General features: G+C 49.1%; 1 protein-coding gene across 5 annotated transcripts in view; it reads left to right on the forward strand.

Moving 5' to 3' along the window:
• The window catches only part of Prkar1b (protein kinase cAMP-dependent type I regulatory subunit beta), a 120868-nt gene that overhangs the window by 66637 nt on the left and 40239 nt on the right, over nucleotides 1-13992 (forward strand). For all 5 annotated transcript variants that reach the window (XM_085683170.2, XM_048436953.3, XM_048436955.3 and 2 more), the window contains 2 exons: nucleotides 10193-10254; nucleotides 10930-10976. In XM_085683170.2, coding sequence (XP_085539296.2) covers nucleotides 10193-10254; nucleotides 10930-10976 — 109 coding nt within the window. The remainder of the gene's footprint in view (nucleotides 1-10192; nucleotides 10255-10929; nucleotides 10977-13992) is intronic.

Below are 13992 nucleotides of genomic sequence, written 5' to 3' on the forward strand. Positions count from 1 at the left end.
TCTTTCTAGTCTTGTTTTTTTTTTTTTATTTTGAGGCAAGGTCTCAGTAAGTCATCCAGGTTGGTCTTCAACTTCCTCTTTGGGCAGCTGACCAGCTGCCAATCCATGCTATGCATTATTAATTATGAATGCTCAGCCTTAACTTAGGCTCATTTCTTGCTAGTTCTTATAACTTCAGTTAACCTGGTTCTTTTCATCTTTGTTTTACCTTGGGACTTTTTACATTTCTTTCATTCTGTATGACCTACCCTGTGTCTTGCTGGCTGGTGGCTGCCTGGCTGGCTGGCCCTAGGTCTCTCCCTCTCTTTCTCCCTCATTCTCTCTTTCCTTGTTCTCTTCTTTTGAACCTAGAGTCCTCCTGCTTCCTACTTATTCTCTCTGCCTGCCAGCCCCACCTATCCCTGTACTGCCTAGCTATTGGCTGTTCAGTTTTTTATTAGACCAGTCAGGTGCCTTAAGCAGGCAAGGTAAAACAGCAGCACATCTTTACATAATTAAACAAATTCAGCATAAACAAATGTAACACGTATTTGCCTAGTAAAGTAATATTCACACATGCCAATCTCAGTTCTCTCTCTCTCTCTCTCTCTCTCTCTCTCTCTCTCTCTCTCTCTCTCTCTCTCTGTTTTGTGCTTGTGGATCACAATCTCTCTCTGCCTGCCTGCCGCCTTGTTCCCTGCCATGATGTTCATGGACTCTAACTCTCTGAAGCCTCAAATATTCTTCTAAAAATTGTCTTGGTCATGGTATCTTATTAAAGTAAAAGAAACTAAGACAGAAGGCATCCCATCCCTTGGTATTTGAGTTATGCATGATTGTGAGCTGCCATTTGGGTTCTGGGAACCAAGTGCCAGTCCTCTGCAAGAGTGACAAGCGTTCTTAATTGCTCATAACTGCTGAGCCATCTTTCCAACCCCACTTTTTTTTTTTTAATGAAAAAGTTACTTCTAAAGTGACAACACAGAAATGCTGTGTTTCTAGCTTCATTTATTTATTACCATGTAGAGTCCCGGATTTCATCTTCTGTGGTCAATATCATTGTATTAGCCAGGGTTCTCTAGAGGAACAGAACTATAGAATGAATATCTATCTGTCTGCCTATCATCTATCTATCTGTCTGTCTGTCTGTCTACCTACCTATCAATCAGTCATTGTCTTTCTATGAGATTTATTAGAATGGCTTACAGGCAATGGTCCAGCTAATCCAACAATGGCTGGCTGTGAGTGGGAGGTCCAAGAATCCAGTAGCTGTTCTGTCCATGAGGTTAGATATCTCAGCTGCTCTTCAGTATGTGCCAGAATCCTGAAGAAGTAGACTCTAATGCCAGTGCAGGGATGGACTCACTAGCAAGAGTGAAGGCAAGCAGATAAAGAGAGTGCACTTCCTTCTTCCATGTCTTTATATAGGCTGCCAGCTACAGGTGTGCCCAGATTAAAAGTAGATCTTCCCACCCCAAAAGATCCAGATTAAAGCCTGGTGGTGGTTTTAAACTCAAGTCTCCATTTGGGCACAGCAAACACTCTTCCCGACTGAGCCATCTTCCTAGCCCCCTCAAAGTTCCTTTCTAATTTCAGAAATGCTGAATATTGATAGATATAGGGCAACCTCCCTGGTCCCTGATCACTGACCCCAGCCTGGATGGGTACAGTCATGGTTGCAGGTCTAAGATGCATTTTGATTGGTTGTTAGGGTCTCTAAGGTGTGTTCTCATTGGCTCCCCAGATGTTTCTTCCTTCCTTGCCTTCCAGGGATTCCTGGTTCTAAGAAGGGGGCAGGACTTGTTTGCATAAGTTGCAGGGGGTGGGGAGGGGTGTCTACCTGGTGGTCCACCTCCAGTTTGTAGCCTGCAGGCTATCAGGAGTGTGAGCTAATAAGAAAGAAACGCCACCTCCACAGCTCCTGAGACCCGAGGGCACAGCGAACGTCCTGAATGATGGCTATGCTTTGCCCCTGAGGTTTAAGTAAAATTGTTGGAGGGAATCGCTCACCAAATCTGGGCATGGACAGACACATGGTCTGTGACCCTGCAGGGAGCAGCAGGGCCTGGAGCAAATGTTTAACTCTGTGCTGGGCGGATGGCTCACATCCAGCAGTGGGTGCCGCTCATGCCTACTCAGCCATGCACGTCTTCACCCATGCACAGTGGTGTGTGGTCAGTGGACTTTTCTGCCTTGGCAGTGTTTTCCGTTTGCAAGTCTTCAGAAATATTCCCAGGTCCTTCTGGCTGGTAAGAGGCAAGGTCTGTTTCCAGCGTAGCTGGCGGGTGGTGGATGGGACCTTCAGCACAGACTCGGAACTTCCCTGCACCGGTGCCAAGCCTCCCCACGTGTTCTCTGGTGAATTCTGTGAGGCAGGTGTGAGGGCATCGCAGGCTTTTGTTTAGGTCATGGTATAGAGACACTGGAGCATGCTGTCCGGGCTCAGCTTTAGTGGTGTGCTTACAACCTTCTGAGTCTCAGTTTCTATGTCTGTAAAGTTGGGGTGGTCTTGGAGCCCAAGCAGTGACGATAAGTGAGAGATTATGAAGTAGTCTCCTGCTGGGTGGGTGGCCAAGCTGTTTTTTGTTTGTCCTCTGAGGTACAGAGCCACAACATTGTGCTTAGGAGAGGCTTCCACGGTCACATGGCCAGCCCTGGCTGACATGATCTTTGCTAAGGTCTGTGGATCTGTTTCTTTCTGTCCTCAGTTTCTTACCAGCTTATTACCGTCCTTTGCTACCCCGTGAGATCCTCAAGCACTGGCTTCCCATCCATCCATCTGTCCGTCTGTCTGTCCATCCGTCTGTGTGTGTGTGTGCGTGCGTGTGTGTGTGTGTGTGTGTGTGTGTGTGTGTGTGTGTAGGCTAGAAATCATCCTTAGGAGCCTTTCACTTGACAGGCACTGAGTTAGCTAGACTTTTTGGCCAGCCCGCCTCAGGGATGCTCCCAAGTCTCCACCTCCTGAGTGGTGGAATTGCAAGCAGGAGCCAGGCATGGGTTCTTGCAAGCGCTTTCTGATTGAGCTATCTGCCCATTTTCCTGGCATCCCCTTCTGAGGTTGGAGGAAGGGCAGTGGCGGCTGAGGCAGGGCAAGTGGGGACTTTGGAGAGTATCTTCAGGCAGGGAATTCCTGAGGCCGTCCTGACCTGAGTTGGCAGCGCCCAGGAGCCCCATCTGTTGTTGGGAGAGGAAGTGAGCAGTTCGGAGAATCTCAAGACAGGATGCAGCTGAGACAGTCCTATCTTGTGCGTGCTGTGTCTGGGACCTGATGTACGTCTGTGCACCGGGACTGAAGGGCTTTGCCAGCTGCCCACTCTCCCCAGCTCTCAGGGCGGGCAGTGGGGTGTGGCAGTGCAGATTGTGGACTAGTGTCGAAGAGTTGGCTTTGCACGAGCCCTTGGTTTCTGTACTGTGTACTAAGTTAAGAGTTTGGAGTTTGAACCACACCCACATAGATGTGTTCTAAAATTTAAAAGTTGAGATTTTGCCCTGGGGGTCAGGCTTTAAAAATATTAGCTGGGTGTGGTGGTATATGTCTTTAATTCCAAGACTAGACTTGGCAAGCTGAGGCAGGGGGAATCAAGGGTTCAAAGCCATCTTGAGCTACAGAGTAAGAGATCTTGTCCCCTAAACAAAACAACCAATCACACAATACACACACAAACACAGACACACACACACACACACACACACACACACACACGTTGAGATTCTCCAGTGTACCTTCCAGGGGTAGGCATGTCATTCTCCAAGAGGCAATTGGGTAATTTTAAATAAATATGCACCGATTCATAAATTATAAGTGGAACATCAATAATACAGGGAAAGGAGCTGGAGGGATGGCTCAGTTGGTAAAGTGTTTACTGTCCAAGCCAGAGGCCTGATTTTGGACCCCTAGCACTCGCGTAGAAGCTGGTCCATGATCCGACAACTGGGGAGGAAGAAGCATGATGATCTCTGGGCTTCCCTGCTAGTCAGCCAGGTTGAATCAGTGAGACCCAGACAAGGGAGAGACCCCTATCTCAAAAAATAAAGTGGAGGGCTGGCAGGATGCTGACTGAATAAAAAGGCTTGCTACCAAGCCCAGCATCCTGAATTTGATTCCCCAAATCAACATGGTGGAAGGGGTGACTTCTGCATGTCCTCTGACTGTCTCATACCCGCTGTAGCACATGTCCATCGGGGCACACTCAAATACATGCACCCATGCGTGCACACATGTGGTGGCTCAGTCCAGCCCCTCTCCCTGAGGTAACTGTGTAGTATCGTGGCATGCCATTAGGCCGATTGTTTCATTATATGTATATTGAGTCAGAGTCCCTCTGTGTAGCCCTGGCTGTCTTGGAGCTTACTGTGTAGACCCGATTGGCCTTGGACTCACAGAGCTCTGCATTCCTCTGCCTCCCAAGTACTGGGATTGCATTTTTTTTGTGTGTGTTGCTCCGTTAGTCAGCTTTTCCACTGATAACATCATAAACATCTCTTTCCCTTATCACATGTGACTGGTTTTTAAGAATGTTTATTTTTTTATTATGTGTATACACACACACACACACACACACACACACACACACACGCTTGTGTGTGTGAGTATGTGTGAGTCCAGGTGCCTGCAGAGGCCAGAAGATAACATCTTCCTGAGATGGAGTTACAGGTGGTTGGGAACCACCTGACATGGGTGCTGGGAACTGAACTTGAGTCCTGTGTAAGAGCAGCCAGTGCTCTTAACCACAGAGTGTTTCTGTGGCCCTGCACACACAACACGACACTCTGTAAAGGTACCACGACTGAAAAAAAAAATCCGATTTTTTTTGTTTTTTTGAGGCAGGGTCTCACTATGGAGCCCTAACTGGCTTTGGACTCATGGGGATCCACTTGCCTTGAATCCTGATTTCTGGAATTAAAGGTGTGTGCCACCCCACCTGGCCTAGTACAGGATTTTTGATAATCCGGACTGTGCATTCTGGACTTCGTGCTGTGTAAGGAGTGTCCTGGTGTCTGTCACTGGATACACACTTTTTCATGTTTTCAAATCATGAGGGTTCCTCGGTGTGGAGGTGATGGGCTCTAGGTAGGCAGGGCGCAGCTTTTGCCCTTTGCTGTGCATCTCAAGAAAGACTGCATCGTCTTTCTGTGCACACACTACTCACCATCCTGTCCCTCTGCATTCTTTCCTTAGCCCTATCCTCTTATCCACCACATGTGCTTTATCCATCACCCATCCTTCCCTCACCTGCCCATACATCCATCTACTCTTCTGTCCATTCATTCTTTCATCCCTTCATCCACCTACTTGTCTACCCATCCATTCATCCGCCTGTCCACCCACTTGTCCCTAGTCACCTGTCCATTCCCTTATTCATTTAGGCTGAGAAGCACCAGAGCTGAGGTGTTGCAGGAGGGAGAGACATTGGTGAGGAATGATGGCCGAGGTAATGGCTTTCAAAAGGTTGGTGCTTTTAGCCACAGGCCTGGTGAGAGCTGGGATAAGGTTATATAGTGTTCCTCTCTTCCCTGACTAGAAGCAGAGGCCATTACTATTCCACCTTTGTTAGGACAGGCGTGCATGGACCAGTATATTATTTGCATTTTAATAAATAAAGCTCGCCTGAAGGTCAGTGCAAAGCAGCCACACAAGTCAGCCATACAGGCCAGGCAGTGATTGCACACACCTTTAATCCCAGCAGCCAACTAGTTAGCCATAAAGGCCAGGCGGTGGTGGTGCACACCTTTAATCCCAACACTAGAGAGGAATATAAGGCAGGATGAGACAGGAGCTTGTTCTCTTTCAGCCTGAAGATTTCATAGAGGTAAGAGCTCTCTAGTGGCTTGGCGGCTTGGCAGCTTGGCGGCTTGGCTTCTCTGATCTTCAGGTTGAATCCCAATATCTGTCTCTGGGTTTTTATTATTTGTGCTACAGACCAGAGTTGGCCAAAAGGATTCAGGGCAGTGCCAGGCTTTCAGTGCCTCCGGTGGTGATCTGATTGCCTCCCTTGTGGGCCTGACCGATGGCTTCCTGCACCCCAGAGCCCAGCCCAGCCACTGCTGCACTGTGAGAAGCCAGTATTGCTGACAGGGAGGGTGGGTTGATCAGGTTTCCAAATGTGAGCTGTTTATGATTTCTGCCTGTGGCTTCACTTGAACCCTCTGGAGGTGACTTCCGGATCAGAGTGGAAACCTGTTTTCCTTTTTACAGGCAGAGGAGGCCAGTGTCTTTTAATGCCATTAAGTGCTGAGAGAGAGGGGAAGGGATTAGGTTTGTCTAAAGTTGGAAGGAGGCAGGGGGAGTGGGTAGAGCCATTGACTGAGCTTGTTGAGTCTTCTCAAGGGGTGTCAGGTTTCTCAAAAGGAAACCTGGCTTCTAAGCCTCTGTGGTAAGCGAGACCCAGCCTGGCTGCTCCGGTGGCATTTTTTGGCGTCTCCATGTCCCCAGTTTGCTTCTGTGGTGGCCATGCAGCTGGACAGTGGAGGGGACATTGGCGTGTTCACAGAGATGTGGGGTCATTCAATGATGTTTGACGAAAGGCCGCTCCAGGTGTGTGCAAACATCTGTGACTGACACCAAGAGCCAGGCTCTGTTTGGGGTTGCTGTTTGCCCAGAAAACATTTTCAGCCCATTCCCGCCTTGGCCAACTCAGGCAGAAGTGCAAGTGGAAGCAAGTCCCGTATAACAGGGAGATGTGATCATATTTATCTACCCTCGTCTTGCAGAGCTCTGGAATGTTCATTGTGGCCCACTATGTGATTACATAAACATGGGAATATCTGGAAAGTCCTCAGGGCAGGGAGGGATGACTGGAAGGAGTCTAAGAGCATGAGGAAGCTGCATCAGAAGCTGCGAGAACTGGCTCACACTGCAATCCCAGCACTAGGAGGCTGAAATGGGAGGCTCGTCGTGAGTTCAAGTCCAGCCTGGGCTACTGAGTGAGGCCAAAAAAGAAAAGGAAGTTGCTAGATTGGTGCATTTTCACTCAGATAAGAGGGAGACCAGAGGTGCACGAGGCAATAGCAAGCCTCCTTCGTGGATGCTCAGGCAGGGAATGATAGACAACCCAGAGCAGGCTGGGGTGGCGCTGTCACTGGCTACCCATCATGCTCTTAGGATCAGGAAAGTGAACTTGCACCTTTCAGACCCAGTAACATCTCAGCAGAGAAGTGTCTGAAGCCAGAATGGTGAAGGAAGCAGCTGCCTCAGTAGGCGGGTGGGGCATACACAGGGTCTAATTACTTACAGAATAAAATTATATACATTATATACCTAATATGTACGCACACATACACATTACTTATATATATATGTATACACACATATAGACATATCAATATCATACAGATATATATGTGCATGTAGATGCATATATTCCACCCCTGGGTAAAGTTCAGTGGATAAAATGTGTGCTGCACAAGTGTGAAGACCTAAGTTCAAACCCCAGAGCTCAAGTGTGGTAGTAGGCCCTTGTAACTTCAGCTTCAGGGAGGCAGAGACAGGAAGATATTTAGGGCTTACCAGCCAGGATCCAGGTTCAGTGAGAGATTCAGTCTCAGAAACTAAGACAGAGAGGGGCTCAGTGGGTAAGATTGTTTTCTGGGTAAGTATGAGGACCTGAGTTCGAATCCCTAGCACCCTCAGGAAAAGTTGGGTGTGACTGCACATATACCTATCATCTCAGTGCTGTGTAGGGAGATACAGAAATAATGCGGAGTGTGATAGAGCAGGACACCTGCTACCCGCTTCTGCTCTGGCCTCCATGCATGTGCAAAGGCACCTGTGCACCCCCATATGCACACACACATACATACCATACACACCCCACCACATATGTCCACACATATCAGGAGGAGAGTGATTTAGGAAGAGACAGGACATCACCCTCTGACCTCTACGTGCACCCACAGACATGCACACATGTGCGCGCGCGCACACACACACACACACACACACTTTACTATTATGAGCCAGGGATTATTATTTTAACATGGGAGGCACCAAAAGGTCATTTGATAAAGACCTGCTCTTTCTCAGACCCTTATTCTGTGGTTTTCAGAAAATGTAGCCATGCTGAATGGTTCCTGCAGATACTGGAGATGCTGTGGCCAAGAAACACCCTGTCAGTAGCCAGACAGCCAGAGCTGGCCTGAGACTTGCCCACAGCTCCCTTAACAACCACCTCCCTTCTCCCAGCGAGCACAGCAAACTAAAAACAAAGTTGTTAGTGGGTTTGGGATGAAAAGCTACAGAGAAGCATGTTTGAATAGAGAGAGAATAGCCAGGGTTTAAAACAAATAGATACAGGAGCTACTTATGACAGTGGGTTCATTAGGACTTTTCCTGCAGTATGCAATGCATTTGGATCATTCCACCTCCCTTACCTGCTCTTGACGACCCCCACACACCACCTGACCTTCCTTTTCCCACTTGTCCCTTTGATGGCTTTTATTTCTCTGGTGACCAATGAGTGTCATAGAACCCTGTGTTTACAGGAGCTTGCGGTGGGGGGGGGGTAGTTATCCACAGAAGCATAGGCAACTCACCTGTTGCTATACCACTGAAGAAAATCTCCCTCCCTCCCCCATCAGCCAGTATCTGTCTGTAAAGCCTCAGGGAGGGGTGGGGCTTCATGAGCCCTCCCCCCCAGCAACTATAAGCTGTATGCCCTTAGGAAGAGGGTGGAGTTTCATTGGCCACTCCCCTGGCAACTATTAACTCTGACTCCTCAGCAAGGGGGCGTGGCCTGGTGTGTTCTTCCTTTATCCATGATGGAATGCTGACCAGGCTGATCTCTCACGGGTCTTGTAAAGAATTATTTATATTCTCTGAATGTTGGAACCAGAGCATGGAGCAGTCCGGATCTTTCATTTTGTATTTTCTTCCCAGAAGGCTTTGAATGTTCTCCAGCCCGAGAGGGCCCTTGAGTTCCTCAGAGATTCGCCTCAATTTAGCAATCTCCATACACTCCTTTCTGAGCAGTCGGGGCAGACAGGGAAGTGTCCAATGTTTCCAAGCACGCACACTCCCTGGCTAGGGGTTCTGTACTTGTGCCTTCATAACCTCCTCTTCTGGGGACCCAGGGACCCTGGAGACAGGGAGGTCTCTGATGGTGGATGCTGCATATCAGGAGAATGGGCTAGCATTTCTGATTGTTCCAGTGACTACGCTGGGGATAGGGAGGGTTTGGGGTAAATGTGTCTTGAATTGCATGCCTCTACTGTTTCTGGCGACTCTGATAGCCCACTCTCCCCCCTCACTCCTCTTGGCTTCTGTCCAACAGCCCATTTCACATCTGCATTTAGAAGATGAAGCCACCAGGCTGCAGGGGTGGTCCAGAGGCCACTCTGGGCTCCCCAGCATTGGTAACCTTCAGGGTCCACATGTCCTAGCGCATCTCTGCTCTGAAGATAGGGGTGCTGAGTGATGGCTCATTTCTGTACATTTTTGGAGTGCTTGAGAATTAAACCCAGGGCCTTTCACGTGCTAGGCAAGTGCTCTACCATTGAGTTACATCCCTAGCCCTCCCACATCTTTTCTGTGTCTGGAATTATGAACATTCCTGTGGCTGTAAATATTTTCCTCAAGAGGAAAAAAGAAAAACAAAAGCCAGCAAAACCCACATAATCAGGCTTGACGGCCATGTCCCAGCAGAGTTGTATTTATTGGCATGAGAAACATTCCTTACCTATTGTGACTTATTCTCCTAACTGGATTGTAAAAACAGTGCCCATAAAGTCATGCCTTTCTTGTAAGAAGCCAGTCAGGAGCTGGGGAGGTGACTTGGTTGGTAGAGGGCTAGCCTCGCATGCAGACACCCTGGGTTTAATCTCTAGCACCCCATAAATCCAGAGTGGTGGCTGTAATATCAGCACCGAGGAGGTGGAGGCAGGAGGGTCGGGAGTTAAGGTCATTCTTGGCTGCATAGTTTGAGGCCAGCCTGGGCTATATGACACACTGTCTCAAGAAAGCAAAGCATCCAGAAAGACCTTAGCAAGCAGATCGTGCCCGTAGACTGTGTGCGGAGCGCCCACATGGCGCTGTGTGGCCGGGCTGGTGAAGGCCTTAATTCTTCTTTTAACTTTGAGGGGATCTCCTCCCCGAGGCCTGCAGACTCAATTCTGTGGGGCTGGGAGGTGGTAAGTGGACTGGACCATGTACATGTTGTGGGGAGCAGGCTTCCTAGGCCGGTGCCACCTACAGCTCCCGACTGTGTTTGTTTTTCAGTGACATATTTGATGCCATGTTTCCTGTCACTCACATCGCTGGGGAAACGGTTATACAGCAAGGTATGTTCCCCACCAGACGCTCATCGTCTACCCTGACCAACTTAAGAAACTTCCAGGGGTGGTGGGCGCTCAAGAGGCTGAGGCAGGAGGATTGTCATGAGTTCAAGGACAGTCTAGGCTATGGTGTGAGACTCCAAAAAAAATTTTAAAAGTCAGTATTAGGAAAGCAGAGGCAGGCAAGCCTTTGTGAGTTCAAGACCAGCCTGGTCTACAGAATGAGTTCCTGGACAGCTAGGTTTACATAGTGAGACCCTGGATCAAAACAGAGAAAGAGAAAGGAGGTGGGGAGGGAGAGGAAAAAGAGGAGGAGGAGAGAGGGAAAAAGAAGAGAAAAAAAAAACTAATGAAATGCAGCACGATGGTGGTATAAATCTGTCCTCACAGCAATTCGGGAGGTTGGGGCAGGTGGATTTCGAGTTCAAGACCAACCTGAAGAACTTAATGAGTGAAAGGACTTCTCGGGGGCATGGCTCAGTTATGCATGAGGCCCTGGGTTCAATTCCAGTATACAAAAAGAAGAGGGGGCCCCTATGCCCAGGAACCTGCACTTGGGGATGGTATTTACTCGATACTGGCTGGCACACGTAGTTGCAAGGGTTCTTTGCCAGGCAGTGGAGAAGCTCTAACTCATTTTGTTTTGTATTTTACACCTGCTGTCTCTTTGTTTTGTTGTAGGGAACGAAGGAGACAATTTCTATGTGATTGACCAAGGAGAAGTAGATGTGAGTATCCATCTTGGCTTCTAGACAGTGGGTCCTCTTTGCATGGTTGGTTTTAAGATTTTACACAGCTTTGCACTAGGTCTTGCAAATGCAGGCTGAGAGCATTTCTGTCTGAATAGATTCCCAACATATGTATGTATGTATGTGTGTGTGTATGTATGCATGTATGTGTATGTGTATGTATGAATGTATGTATGTATGTATGTATGACTTATTGTGCTAAGGGTGAAACTCAGGACTTCCGGCACTGAGGTGGGTGTTCTGACACCCATACACCAGTTCCTTACTGGGGGATTCTAGGCAGGAACTTTAGAGCTGAGCCAGCCTCATTTTTAATTGTTTTATTCAAGACCAATAATGTGTTTTATCTAAACAGTGCTATAAGGCCATGAAAGCCCAGTTGGGAAGGAGCGCTACATTAGGCAGGTGCAGGGCCAGTGGGGTTCTTTGTTGTTTATTGCTTTCACGCAGAGTCTGGGTGGAGAGCAGCCTAAGGTGATCTGTTTGGCTAGCCCCTACCAGCAAATGCCACACCAGCTCGCTGTGGATGTTCATTGTTGTCACATGGGCAGGAATATCCATGTCTGGAGACTTTAGAGGTACTGATGTCTCATGGGGTGACAGTCACATTTGTGCCAGCATTTTCTGCCCTTCCTCAGACAGCAAGCTTTGCTGAGGGACTCTCAGGACAAAGGGCTCGCATGTTTATAGAGCCCTTCCCCACTGTAATGTTAGAAGCATCCCCTGCAGAGAGCCCACCTAGTGCCTTCAGCCAAGTCCTCCTTCCTTCTACCTCCATGGCCACCCCTGCCCAAGCCCCCAGTGTTCTGACTGAAAGGGCCCTGGTTTCTTCTTGTCTGAATCCTGTTCCCGGAGCATGTTTCCCTGAGTTGAGAGGCCTACTTCCTGTCCAAACCCTCTGTGGCTTTGTCTCTTTGATTATTTTTTTTTTTTATTTTTTTAAGGCAGAGTCTCAGTTTGTAGCCCAGGCTATCATCAAGCTCCCGGTAACCTTCCTGGGTCATCCTCCCAAGCGATATGATGGTGCTTGTGAGCCACCACACATGCCTACTTGTCTCTCTAGGTCAGTCTGGGGCCTTCTCTTGCCTCCAGGAGTCTGACCACTGCTGGGCTGCCATAGGCCTGGGCTGGTTCTATCCTATGGGTGTCCGCCTACTTTCTTCTGCTGTCACCTGAGTAGCTGCTTCTCCCTTCAGGGTCCCATCCCACGTCAGATCTTCAGGGTGGGTGTCAACAGGCGCTCCATGTGTCCTTTCCTGATAGTTCAATTGCTCCTTTGAGGCTGCTGCTGTGACCCATTTCTTGAAGGTCTACCTCCAGATGGACCAGAGGATAGGGCCAGAGTCTCCCCAGGACATTGTAATGTCCTTAAAGTTGCTGGTCAGTGCCTAGGCCATCTCCAGAGTTATGGCTGGGCTGGGACTCAGCATAGACACATCCTTTCAGTTAGCCATAGCTTGTGCCCCACCTGTCCGAGGGGACTTGCTCTGCCCTCCATGGCCTCAGAGGTGTCCAGGCCACACCCTGCCTGGTGCCTTGGGGTTAGGCAAGCTATTTTGGGCCTGGCCTCTGCTCCTGAGCCTCTGTCCAGCCGGGCTATTTCTGGGAAAAGCCTTTTCTGATTTCCCCAGCAGCCTGACTTTGTCCCACAATGCATTTCTGGGAACCGCACTGGCCCACCTGCTTCCGGAGCCACCACATAGGAAGTGACTCACCCTGGCGTCCAGAGGGGGGCACAGGCAGGGTTGACCTAGTGAATTTGACGACTCAACCCCTGGGTCTGGGTCTCAGGGGAGGGAGGGCCTCCTGTCTCCCCAAACAAGGAAACTGAGTCGGGAGCTAGCGATCTCCCGGGGGACTACTCACTCAGAGGAAGTGTGAGGTGGAAGATTTAAAAGTGGCTCTGATGCCACGCTCTGCTGTGACCATGGTCACACATCCTTCTGTTGTGCTTCAGTTAAAACAAACAAACAAAACAAACATCCATGAAAAATGCAGCCCAGAAAACGACAGGGATCCTGCCCTAACCCAGGTCAGGTGGGGTAGGGAGGAGATGAGGGCTTGGTCCCTAGCAGTTTGTATAAGTGGGTCCCGAGGACCGGTCTCTCCAGCTCTCTGTTGGAAGCGGTGTTGATGGGTTGAGAGGCTGAAGGCTAAGAGCTGTGGATGACTTGTTTCTAGTTTTTAGTTTATTATTGGTTTGGTCTTCATGTAGCACAGGCTGGCCCAAACTTCCTGTGTAGCCAAGGATGAGCCTGAACTCTCAATCCCGCCTCCATTACCTGAGTGCTGTGCTGGGTGTGGAATTCAGGGTTTCTGGGCATATCAGGGAAGCACTCGACCAGCTTCTCTAGTTGCAACCATTGCTCCTCCCCTAAGCCCTGCTCTCAGGTTCCTGTCTGCTCCTGGCTCCTCAAACCGCCACTCATTGCTTTCCTCTTGCTTCCTAAGTGTTTGCTAGCTCTTGCTCTCCTGGGCCTTGCCAGCTCCTGTAGTACCCTGGAAATAGTAAACAAGGGCCTGCCCTGGGGGTGGTGTGGTTGTCATCACGCGGTAGATGACAATCATCAGGAAGCTAGTAAACAAGGTCTCACACCTCTGGGCCTCGGCTTTCCTGTGTTTTCTGCTTCTTACTTTTGTTCTGCCGTGCAAACTCTTGTTCATCCTTCAGTGCCCTTCAGACCCAGCTCCTCTGTTTGTGCTGGAGCACTGATAAATGCTGACCTAGTGAAAACAGAAGGCCAGCCCCTCCTCCAGTAGCCTGCTGGGGAGTTCATGTGGGTTGTGACTTGGTTCATCCACCCCCAACACCAAAATGTACAAGTGCCTGTGCCTCCTCCATCTTTTCCCTCCCCCTTCTTTTTTCTTCTCTTCCCCCTCTTCCTCCTCCTCCTTCATCTTTTTTCTTCTGGATCACACGTATTCCAACCTGATCTCAAACTCCTTGAAATGTCTTTGAACTTCTGATCCTCCTGCCTCCACCTCCTGAGTGCTG

This window comes from Myodes glareolus, chromosome 2 (assembly GCF_982192425.1).
Source record: "Myodes glareolus chromosome 2, mMyoGla1.1, whole genome shotgun sequence".
NCBI classification, from domain to species: domain Eukaryota; kingdom Metazoa; phylum Chordata; class Mammalia; order Rodentia; family Cricetidae; genus Myodes; species Myodes glareolus.